This window comes from Poecilia formosa, unplaced genomic scaffold (genome assembly GCF_000485575.1).
Source record: "Poecilia formosa unplaced genomic scaffold, Poecilia_formosa-5.1.2 Scaffold115, whole genome shotgun sequence".
Classification (NCBI taxonomy): Eukaryota; Metazoa; Chordata; class Actinopteri; order Cyprinodontiformes; family Poeciliidae; genus Poecilia; species Poecilia formosa.
The window spans coordinates 874,456-886,238 of NW_006800054.1; the positions used below are offsets into that span (position 1 = coordinate 874,456).

The 11,783-nt window shown below is 38.9% G+C and overlaps 1 protein-coding gene across 2 annotated transcripts in view; it reads right to left on the reverse strand.

Moving 5' to 3' along the window:
- Nucleotides 1–1,829: 1,829 nt before the first annotated feature.
- gper1 (G protein-coupled estrogen receptor 1) overlaps nucleotides 1,830–11,783 on the reverse strand; it is a 10,722-nt gene continuing 768 nt past the window's right edge. The window contains exons 1-3 of one of the 2 annotated variants that reach the window (XM_007560465.2): nucleotides 6,479–6,794; nucleotides 5,422–5,545; nucleotides 1,830–4,389 (exon numbers count right to left, since the gene is read on the reverse strand). In XM_007560465.2, the coding sequence (XP_007560527.1) occupies nucleotides 2,907–3,965 (1,059 nt within the window). In that variant the 5' untranslated portion in view covers nucleotides 3,966–4,389; nucleotides 5,422–5,545; nucleotides 6,479–6,794 and the 3' untranslated portion in view covers nucleotides 1,830–2,906. Of the gene's footprint in view, nucleotides 4,390–5,421; nucleotides 5,546–6,478; nucleotides 6,795–11,783 lie in introns of those variants that run through there. The other variant, XM_007560467.2, reaches the window with a different exon arrangement.

The following is an 11,783-nucleotide window of genomic DNA, read 5'->3' on the forward strand; positions in this document are numbered from 1 at the left end:
CCAGATTATTGCAGATTTCTATATTTTGTGATTTTTCTGTCAAATGTTTATTTTTTTTAATTGGCACTTGCAGAATATGTATGTCACAGCATATGTGGAAAATGTCAATTTTTTTTTGTATCATGAACACCTGGTATTTTACCATAAGTGTATAAAAAAACTATGATTAAGTCTGATGATTAGTCTTCTTCCACTTCAAAAACATCCATGTCTTTCTTCGAGTAAACAATTTTGTTTTTGCATTTCTTTAACCTGCTATTTACTGAAAAAATCCATCTGAAGCTTCAGATTCTTTACCTCCTCTAAACATCCAATTTCTGTTTTCCTTCTGAATCTGGAAGGCCAATCTGTTCAACACTTATTCTTCTGAGTGGTTTAAATATACAAATGCAATTATGTGACGGATCTATTATTCAGTTGTTGAAGTCCACCGGGTTCACATTCTTGTAATCATGCATAAGCCCTGGCTTACCCTGTCGTAATTGCTTTGACAAACCCCACCCAAGCTCAGTTTACCGTTTGACAATGTCCAGCACCTTTTCACACTCCACACAAACATTTAAAGGTGAACCTTCATACATAAAACAATGTTAAGGCGTATAATTGAAGCAGCTCTATAGAGAATATTCTGTTATCTTAAAAATACTTAAAAGACACAATCTGCTTTAAGCCCTGAGAGACTAAAACACAAACTAAGAGCTTTGGCTCATTTTGCTTTGCTACAGCATCATGCAGAAGGAAAAATGTCTCACACTCTGTTTTTTCTTCCTGTGACGTCAGCCGCCACAAACCCTTAACCTTGCTCAGTAGTCTCAGCTGTTCATAGAGTCCACATTCAAGCTCTTCTCACAGCCTGTCAGATGAGCGTGTTTTCATGTGTGCAGATCTGTGTGTATGGCAAAGGTGATGGTTTGCTTCTCCTCAAACTCTGAACACGTGACCACAGAGGATCCTGTTCATATCAATAACCTTGACAGCCTGCTTTGCATTATTAGTTGAATGACTTCCTGTAGCCAGACCCCCAGTAGTGGAGCTTATGAATTATTGCACACCCTTTAAACGTGATTACATTCCAGCTACACCAATCCATCCTTAAAAATGTACATAAATTAAAACAGAAAATTTTACAACCTAATTAAGGCAGTAAAACTGTTGTGTGTTAGAAAGATTTATGCAATTATAAAAGAAAAAAAAATCATCCTTAGTAAGATGCACTGCAGTGAGTTTTGCCATTTTCAATCACTGAAAGAATCCTAAACATGACGTTCCCAGGACACTTACAGCTGGAATAACAGCTTGTGGGTTGGTCTACAGTTTTTTTCCCAGTCAGAGAAAAAAATAGAAACAATAAAGTGTTTTTCTATCCTTACTGCATGACACACTAACTACTTTTAAATTGTAGAAATCAGAAAAAAGAACTAAAAATAATCTACTAACCTTAACAGATACAAATATTGTTTTTTTTTTTTGATTTTGCATCAGCTTCAACCTCTGAGTTGGTTGGTGTGCAAATTTAAATGTTTGCTGCCAGTAAGCAAATTTTTCTGCAGACAACATTTGATTATTTTCAATAAACGATAGGAGGATTGGAGCAATACAGAACTGCACAACTAACCCAAAGATTTTATGTCTTTCCAAGCTGTTTTATTGTTTTGGTACGAAGAAAAAAAAAGTAGATTCAGATCATAAATAGACATAACATGGAACTATGCAAATAAATTATGAAACAGTGCTAATGAAAAACTTAATGAATGCCGATTCGTGTTTTTAAAATGCATTATTATTTTGCTAAGCAGCTATGTTTGAACACTGACAAATATGTTTTTTTCAGTCTTTATTTCTCCATGCCAAACAACACCTGCCTCTTCTCACCACCCTCAACCTAACAAGATCTGACAAAACAGATCAACAGCCAGCTTTTATTCACTTGCAATAATATTATAATTTTTTACAATATGTTCAAACATTGTTTTTAATTTAAGATCACAGAACAAGAAAACAATATGGTCAAAATTTATTAAGTGCATCAAGGGTTACGTCATCTCAAAACTTGACAGTGATTAAAATTTTCTATAAATAGTAATAAAACAAAGGTGATAACCCACACAGCATACGAAACATTGTGTTTTTAAGGTGTTTAGGCCGATATTTCTGGAAAAGTGGGAACAGATCAGGGATGTGAATGTTTATTTGGAATCGTCTAGGCAAAGTTTGACTATATGATGATATTCTGTTCAACAAAACAGAATTAGAATATTGTGTAAAACAGACGCATAGACAATACAGATTTTTCTGCGTTTGTAAGGCCGCATACTCATGTGGATGGTACACATGTGTAAGCTTCTTGCTAAAGGCCATTTTTACTTTATATACTGGAAGGGACATGTGGTTTTGGTAATTGAAATGACCCTTCCAGCTCCAGTAGCTCACATAGATAACGTGATTAGATTCAGTGTGATGGAACATTTCCTCATTGAGATGGCCTTTGCTAGGAAGGAGCCTCTGATTTCCTACAGGTGATGATAAGAGAAATGTTCAGGGAGGTTTGTATGTTGGATAGCAACAAACAACGCCTTATTTTTACTTATCCGGTGCAAAAGCTTTCCTCTTTGTTGTTAGAATCAGTTCCCTTTGTCTTTGCCACAGCAAATGCTTGAAAGGAAAACATCTTTAAGTCAAAAAGAAACACTTCAACACACTCATAACTTATCTTCTTAAGAATACACACATAAACTTGTCTTTTTATCCCTACTTGAGAGGGGGGGTTTTTTGTTCATAAAGCGAGCAAATTATCTAAGGCACAACCGGATGAAGCTGAGTAACTCTAAAAGAGAATAACTATCTGACTTGAATGTGAAAAACCTTATGGAGTAAGTTTTGAAAAACAACTTTTCTAGTTATTTCAGTCACACCTCTGAAACTTTGTCCCTGACAGAGAGGTGTAAATCAAGGCTGTGGTGACAAAAGCGATTCACTACTGACCAGCTGGCCTTCTGCTTGACAAAGAGACGCAACTTGTCCCTGAAGGTTTCTCCGAGAAAGCTGTAGATAATGGGGTTGAGGCAGCTGTTGGAGAATGCCGCCAGGTTAACAATGTGACCTGTGAGCGGGTAGTCGTGCCACAGGGTGGTAGCAGTCCTCTTCGATGGGTTGGCTGTGCCCTGCAGCAGCTGGATGCTAATGAAGACATTCTCTGGTAGCCAGCAGATGAAGAACACCAGGACCACCACCACGATCATCCGCAGGGCTTTCTGCCGCCGGGGCCACAACCCGCGGTGCTTCTGGGCTCTCATGAGGATTCGAACAATTAGGGAGTAGCATAAACCGATAATGGAGAAGGGGACCAAAAAGCCAATGGTCACCTCCAGCCACTGGATCTCAAAGACATTGGCGAAGCAAAAATGCACCTCACCCCTGTGTTGGGTTTGTACTATGGTGAAAGGTAGGAGGGTGGCAAAGATGGAGGCCATCCAGATGAGACCACAGCTCAACTTGGCGTGCTGCATAGTTCTCAATGGGCAGCTGCTCATGGAGCTGGCCAAGGCGATGTATCTGTCAAAGCTCATCCAAGTTAGGAAGAAGATACTGCTGTACATGTTGATCTGGAGGAAGAGGGACATGAAGGTGCAGAGGACGGCGTAGTCGTAGTATTTTTCATTGAGGTTAAAAACCTCAATGAGGGAATCTGCCACCAGGATGAGGTCAGCCACAGCCAAATTCACAAAGTAGAGATCAGGAATGGTCATCTTCTCTCTGTGGGTCAGGTTTACCACCAAAATCAGGATGTTCCCAATAAATCCAATTGGAAAGAGAAGGATAGTGTACAGGCAGGATAAGAAGAGGCCAATCATGTAAAACTGGTATTTTTCATAGTTTTCACTTGTCGTGCTGTTTCTGAATGAAGTGTTCAGTTCCTCCGTAATGTTAGTATATATCCAAATCAAAGCAGATGACCTCCCTTCCATACTGATTTTGGTCAGCCTGTTTTAAATCAAAAGCCACGTGTAAGTCACATCCAGCAGCTACATCATGACACCATACCAGTTCCCAGTTTTCTCTCTTTGAAGGGAAAGTCATCTATGCTGTGTTGACATGCTGACAGAAGTCAAGCTAGTAAAACATTTATGGGATATTTGACCCCATATTGACATCAAGTTTCATCTGCCAGTAAGTTTATGATGAAAAACAGAAGGACTTCCATGTCTTGAAATCAACTTTGACCTTTGCCTCGGACGAGGCGCATCGTTCCAGTTGTTGAACGTGGGATCGGGAGACTAAGAAGGGGGTTTTTTTCTCCTCTTTTGAGTCATCTGATTGGAGTGCTGCTTTGTTCCGTGGATCTTTATTCAGTGAGAAAAGCCTTCAGATGCTTCTGCTGTAACGCCTAAGCTGTGGAAACAATACCGGGGAAGTAATTAGAGAACAAAACATTTGAAAATCAGCAATCACGAACCCATATTATTCAACACTTTTTAAAAAATTAACGTTATTCGCAATCAGCTTGATGGCGGCTTTTATAAGGTAGAAAAAAAGATAATGGCAGACTCTATAAGCACATTAACATTCATGGTTTGGACTTAAACAGATGCATTGAAATCCCGCTTTAAAATCCAGACAGTTCAAGCCCCCTCCAACCTGTGTGTGCAACTTGATGACTATGCGTTTGTAAAATTAATGAAAAAAAGCATATTTACTTTTAATAATCCGTGTTTTTGAGCTCGGCATTCATCACATGCGCGCACATACACACATATACACACACACACACAGTGTAAATCAAATTTGTTTTTTTATTGAAAAACATACTGGATCATCTTTAGACCCAAAATCGCAGACTCTTCCCATAATACCATCTTGTGTTTGGTAAACATGACCTTTGATATTTACAGTCTTCTGGGATTTATTTATTCCTCACAGAAGTAATTTAAAACCAGAACAATAAATAAAAGAATGAATGGGTTGGAAGTAGTAGGAAATAGAATATTTATTCAGTCAATTTTTTTTATTCCTCTTGGCAATCTTTGAAATATTTAATGAATAAAAGTCACACTTTATGTTAGTTAAATATGTTGGACAAATACAAAGAACACAGACTTCAAGTATGTCATAAGAACTTTTATATTAGTAGAATTACTTTTATTTCTCTTTCTAGCGCAAATGCTCTCATAGCACTTTGTAAGGGTAGTTTTCTTTGTAATTTCAGTTTGTTTCCCACCAAAGAAAAGCCATTACGTAAATGTTCTCAGAGGAACTGCAATTAGGAGCTCCAGACATTTATTAAAGAAAATGACAGCTAGCCGATAAGATAACTTAAAACTTAAGCGACCAGTTCTCTCAAGACAAGAAACAAACTCCATCTATCTTCATTTCCTGCGTATCTACAGAAGGTATAAAGATGAGACTATTATTAACCACACTTACTTTATATTTGGGATGTATTGCTTCCCCATGCTTGTCCAGTGAAGAGTCAAAGTGAAGCCAAAGATTTGGAAATCCCACTTCCAGGCTTCTCTTCTGCACCACCTACAGTTTGGCCCAGCCCTGCCTGGGGATGAGAGGAGGGCGGGGAGAGGCAGGGAGGCAGGAGATGATCTGACTCCCATGTTTTGCCATCATGCTTCATCTGCCTGCCTTCATCTGTTTGTAGTTTTAGTGCCTCATCACAGCGGTTGAACAGGGAACAGCTCAAATCTTCAAAACTCAGCATGCTGATAATAACACAAAACAAAGTCCGATCAAGATGTAGGTGCTATGGAGAGTTTGCCTTGTGAGGGTTGTGTTGCTGTGGCAACCACTTACATTTTTTTGCTGTATTTGTTCACCTGGATTGCCCAGCTTTTAGTGTTAAAGGCCATGCAAACACGTGCCTCGTGCCGTTGTTTTTTTTTTTTTTTTTTTTTTTTTTGCAGCCATATGCTAGCATGATAAATCAAAAGTTGACACGATGTACATCATTATGCTGTGATGGAAAAGCCACATTTAATGTTTAATTGAATATGATGTTGGGTGCAGCAGTCACGTTTAGATTGAGGGACAGACTGTAAGCTTTCACTCTCAATCAGGGTAAAATAGAGCAGGCTCTTTGCTCCTGGCCAGGCTAACACTAACACATCATAATTCTAACTACGTTATGTGTCCAGACTGAGACCGTTGAGGCCAGTTGTTGTGGAGTCCGAAGGTGTGGTGTTTTTTTCAACAACTGGGAGGTATTAGTGAGGACGGGTACATTGACTACAGACAAACAATAACCATCTGCTTTAACCAAGGTATTTTTTAGCAATGTTGAGCAGAAGTACAGAGCATGAAGGAAGTATTTGGAGAGGGTCGCCTTGTCTACAGTCTGTGCTACAGTTTTACTTCTGAATTAATTTTCATTCAAATTTCTACACAAAATGTCAGACAAAGAACAAATGAAAAAATTCTCTTTTCTTTTTTTTTTTTTTTTTTTACAAATTTGTTGAAAAAAGTAAGTACTCACTCACAGCCCTGGTCATGTCATGGAAAATTTAGATTTAGATTTCCACCGATCGATCATCTTCAACAAGTGTATTAGAGTTCACCTCTGCTGAGTTCGTTATTAGGACAAGAACTAGACGCTTGTCTATATAATGTCTCATAGTTAAGACTACATGTCAGAGCAGAAACCACGTAGTGAAGTCAAAGGAACAGGACTGTGTCAGGGCATGAATTTGAGGAAGCACGCAAAAATGTTTTGGCAGCATTAAGCATCCTGAAAAACACCGTGGTCTCCATTGTTTGTAAATGAAAGAGGTTTGGAACCACAAGGACCCTCCCTAGATCTCACTCCCCAATCAAACTGCGTAATCAGAGAAGAAGTGCCTTGATCAGAGAGGTGGCCGAGTAGACGGAGCTCCAGTAGTACTTAGTGGAGACGGGAGAACTAGTCTGAAGGTAACCTGATTGGTGGCTAAAGCACTCCACCAATCAGGTCTTCGTGGTACAGTGGACAGATTCTGCTGGAATTTTACCAGAAAGTCTATTGTCATTTCAAGTATCATGTTTTTTTGGGGGAAAGGGGCCTGCTCATCAACTGACTGACAACATCCGTACTTTGAAGCATGGTGATGGCAGCATCATGCTATGGGGAAATTCATTTGTGCAGCAGAAATTAGGTGAGTAGTCCTAGTAAGTGACACAGTATCAGTCAGACAGAGAGAGATTGTTCAAAAATGACCCAAAGCACACTGCAAAGATAATAAATACATGGCTTCAGGACCAACCTGTCAGTATCCTTGAATGACCCAGATGGACAGAAATCCAAGTGAACATTTTGAGGCAGACCTAAAATAGCTGTCTACCAAAACTGTCCTTGCAATCTGAAAGGACTTGAGTGAGTCTGCAGAGAATGGTGGAATGATTGTAATAATTGCAGAAACGCACCAATGACCATAAGATCTAAAGCTGTCAGTAAGTTTAAATACATAAAGAGGTTGACAGATTGCTTCACTGATGGATTTTTTTTTGTCCTTTAAGAACGGTGTCTTGATGTTTTGCTGCAGGTACTGTACTTGCAGGTTTGTTTGATTATTTTTTCTTCTTTTGTCTACAGAAGCAGATGTTAATCCTCACAGATCAGAGCTGCAGTGTTAGACTATATTCCATCACCTGTTGGGATAAATGACACCATATTGCCCACATATATTTGGAAGATTTTAGCCAGATAAAGGGATATCTATCACTTCTAAAGCACAACTGGTTCTTGTTTGAATTTCCTCCAACTTATTTGGTGTTGCTGTTGGTTTCTTTAAATCCATGATCAATCTTGTTGTTTTTTTCAGTAATTTTGGAGAAATATCAATTTGTAGCATTATCATTGTCGCCAGGCAGTTTTCACGGTTATGGGAACTAATAACAATAATAATACCCTGGTACAAGATCCTTCTGATCCTTTGTACACTTTATAGCTATGAAAAATGTGGAAAAAACCAAACCAAACCAAACCAAAACAAACCAAAACAAAACAACAACAAAAAAACAAACAGGAAAATTCAGCCAGGAAAGCAGAGCTTTGATTTACATTAATCATATTCAGTATAATGAATGGAGGGAACTGAAGAAGACATGTTGTTTTCAGCAATCAGTAGATGCTGTGACAAAATATTAATTTAAGAATGCGCACCCTTATGTAATCAGAGAACTGCAGATTTTTATTTTTTACACCCCCAACAATAACATGTATATTTTTTGTTGCTTTTATTTTCAGTTGTGTAGATAGGGAAGATGTTTTCAAATTGGTTATTGCTACATGTTTGTGGCGCTTCAACATGAATTAAGACATTAGACATTAAGCCAGGGGTGTCAAACTCCAGTCCTCAAGGGCCGCTGTCCTGCAGTGTTTAGATGTACCTCAGGTAAAAAACAGTGGAATGAAATGGCTTAATTACCTCCTCCCTGTGTAGATCGGTTCTCCTGAGCCTTGCTAATGACCTAATTATTCTTTTCAGGTGTGGTGCAGCAGAGGCACATCTAAAAGTTGCAGGACAGAGGCCCTTGAGGACTGGAGCTTGACACCCCTGCATTAAGCCATGAGTTGCTATTGTTACATAAGGTTGCAATGTCTCCTTATGTCCACAAGAGGGCTCGCTGACATAAAAAGTGAATATTTGTGACTGAAAACTGAAGCCTTGATTATGTTCAAATATATTTAAACATCAAAAACGCAGATATACAAACATGGTTTCCAAACAAGCAAAGTGAAAATTCTGAAATACCATTGGGCACAAAATGACAGCGGAGCATTCTTTCGGTTTTCATTTATTAGACTTATTTTGTATGTTCCATTGCAAACACTGTAAGAACATATTTACCTATAGTAAATTTGCTTCCTAAGTCTGTAAAAGAGAGAACAACAATTCTCTACCCCATTTACAAGAACATCAGAGGAACAGAACAGTGCTGGCAGTGTTTTGAGTGGGAAAGGGTGTGGTTTAACTGGTTTTGGTTGGAGGGGGTGAGAAAGTGGGAGGTCTGCAGGAGGGAAGGTAAAACACCGTCATCTGCCTCCACTTACCAGTCTGATGTGCTGCTGGCTCCATGCAGCATCTCTAACAGCCACAACCACAAACTGTGAATGGAACATCCTGCCAAGTTCGGCCCTGTTTGCTCTGCTTCCAGAGCAATTTCTGATATTTAGCTGATGAAGGGATTTTAATGTTAGGCTATCTAGTTTTTATTTATTTTCTTTATTTTTGTTTTTTTCTTTTTCCTGAAGAGAAAAAGCAATGAGCGGCACTGGCAAGGCAGGAAGGGTGGATTGTTTTTCAAGCATCTGCTCTGGTCCGGTTGTTTTCCCTTGAGCTCCAGTGATGTGTTGAAGCTTTTCCTTGAAGAGGAAGTGTGTTGGATTTATTATATTGTTTTATTCAACACTGTATTTTAGATAACTATCACATCAGATCCCTTGTGTCTGTTTTGTCTTGATTTGTTGTTCTTTCTTTTTTTTTTTAAACCAACATGTTTATTTGCAGCATGCCGTTTCCTGTTATCTTCCATCTTTTATGCTCTGAATAGCTTTCTTTGTTCCCATTCTTATGCTTTATCTATAATTCCAAGTGTGCCCTGCCCAGTCATGTTCCTGTCCTCATTCTCTGTAGTCCAATTTCACCGGTATTAAGAGAAACATCAGTGGTCTGAGGTCGTGCCTGAAATGTGCTCGACAGCCAAAAAAAACACAAAAAGCTGCAGGCCAAATGTTCTGTCTTCTTAGGTGGCCTGATGCTGTTCACTTTTCAACTTGACCCTCATAGTTTTGGTCTGGCTGAGCCTCTTAAGAAGGAAAAACAATATTAGGACTAATGTAACCCATTAAAAACTGTGGGATATGTCAGAATAACTCAATTTTTAGGCTGAACCTGCACATTTTTTTTTCTTTTTACAAGAGAAATGTGATAAGAAACTTTAATATTAAATTTGTTTTAAAATTTGAACTAAAATGTATTTTTTTCTTCTGAACTGTACGCAAAAAAAAAAAAAAATCACACTATATTGTTTTCTAATGGAAAATGTGAATTCTTTTCTAGTCTGATTGTGACAGGAAGTTTTCCTTTCCTACACCGTAGCACTTACCTCTCAGTCTGCTGACCTTTCAGGGTGACACCTTTTAATTCTATATTTAGACTTTTGCAGAGTGATCCTGATCACCAAATCATCTCAGGCCAACAGGCCTCCTGTTGCGCCACTTTCCACAGTCTGCCAGTGGCACAGCACTCAGTGTGCAGCAATGTTTACAAGATGCAGCCAGCATTTCTATCATGCCCACGAAAGACGGAACAATTCCCAGAATGTGGGGAATGCCTCCGTTTTCCACTAGCCAGTACGCTGTGGTTAGAAGATCCTTACATAAGCTGTGGCATTAATGCCGACACCCACTGCTGCTGCATCTCCGGGGGAGGGAACAACCAACATCGCCTGCTTACTGCCATGACCTGATCAGGGTTAAAGGAAAGAGAGTTTCCATTACTCTAATCTAAATCACTCTTGAGTGTCACACACCAAGCCAGTTCTTTTCAAATTAAAATAAGGACAGACAAATTTCAATCAACACACAATTTACACAGATTGTACCCGTTAGCTAAGCGAAACAGCTCGGTTGCGCTGCAAATGCTGAAGCATATGTTCTCAATGTTGTGTAACATTTCATATGTCGTTGCAATTAGTAAAAAAAAAAAATGTCATAATATTAGTTTATCCTTTATTAAGTCTTTGACTCAGCTAACAGGAAAGTACTTACAGAATCTAGATAATTTTCTAAAAAAAATAATACTGTAATCTTGATAAAGTATCTTCTTTCAAATCTTTTACATACAAAATATACATAATTCACACATATATACACACACTGAAAAGAGCATTGCTTTGTTTTGTTATTAAAGCACATTAAAAGGGATGATCTGCACAGCTGGGATTTTGCTGTCCAAACACAAACATCTGCACACGTTCATCACGCAGAGAATGATTCCAAGTGTCTGTTTCAGCGAAATGAGTGATTCGGATTTATCTGCGCCTTTGCGAGTTTGAACGCTAACCCCCCCCAACCCTCACCCACCCACCTCTCTGAAATAATAAACCGCTCTGATATTTGGGCAGCTGTCTTAGGTGGGCGTGAGTTTGAGGTCTGATCATGGTTTCTTCTCCATTTATGAGGCAGCACACAGTAAGCCAACGCCATCGTTCCTAATTACTCCTCCTGCCAAGGATTCAGTCGGCTTGTATCCAGGGAAGGCGGCTCCAAACTCAGCTTCTTAGTCTCAGCAATATTCAGAATAAGTCAATTAAACATTTACACATTTAAATAAAACAGGCACAGATCATCTCCTAAAATGTGTTTGTTGCAACACTGCAGCTTGTTATTCAGCAAATATCCAGGATTGTCATATTTGGATCCAGGAGAAAATTTATAATAGAATATGCTGAGTTTTTATGTTGGAATTCATGCAGAATTTTGAGGATTGGGGAGAGCGGCTCCAGTGCCATTTTGGAAAATGTAAGATTTTCCTCCATATCCATTTGAAGTTAGCATTACCACTGCAAATCACTGTAAACTATGTGACCATGAGTGCAGGACTCTTGCAGGCGAGCACATACTGTGGCTCCAAAAGCAAACACACAGTTCAAATTGGGAACGCTTCTCACAGTCTGACTGGAGGTGCCACAGTAGACGCATGCTGCCAAAATCAGGCAATATAAACTACACAATGACTCATTTTATAGTTGGAGACAAAACATTCCCAGTAGACAAAATGTTTGAAAAAAAAAAAAAAAAA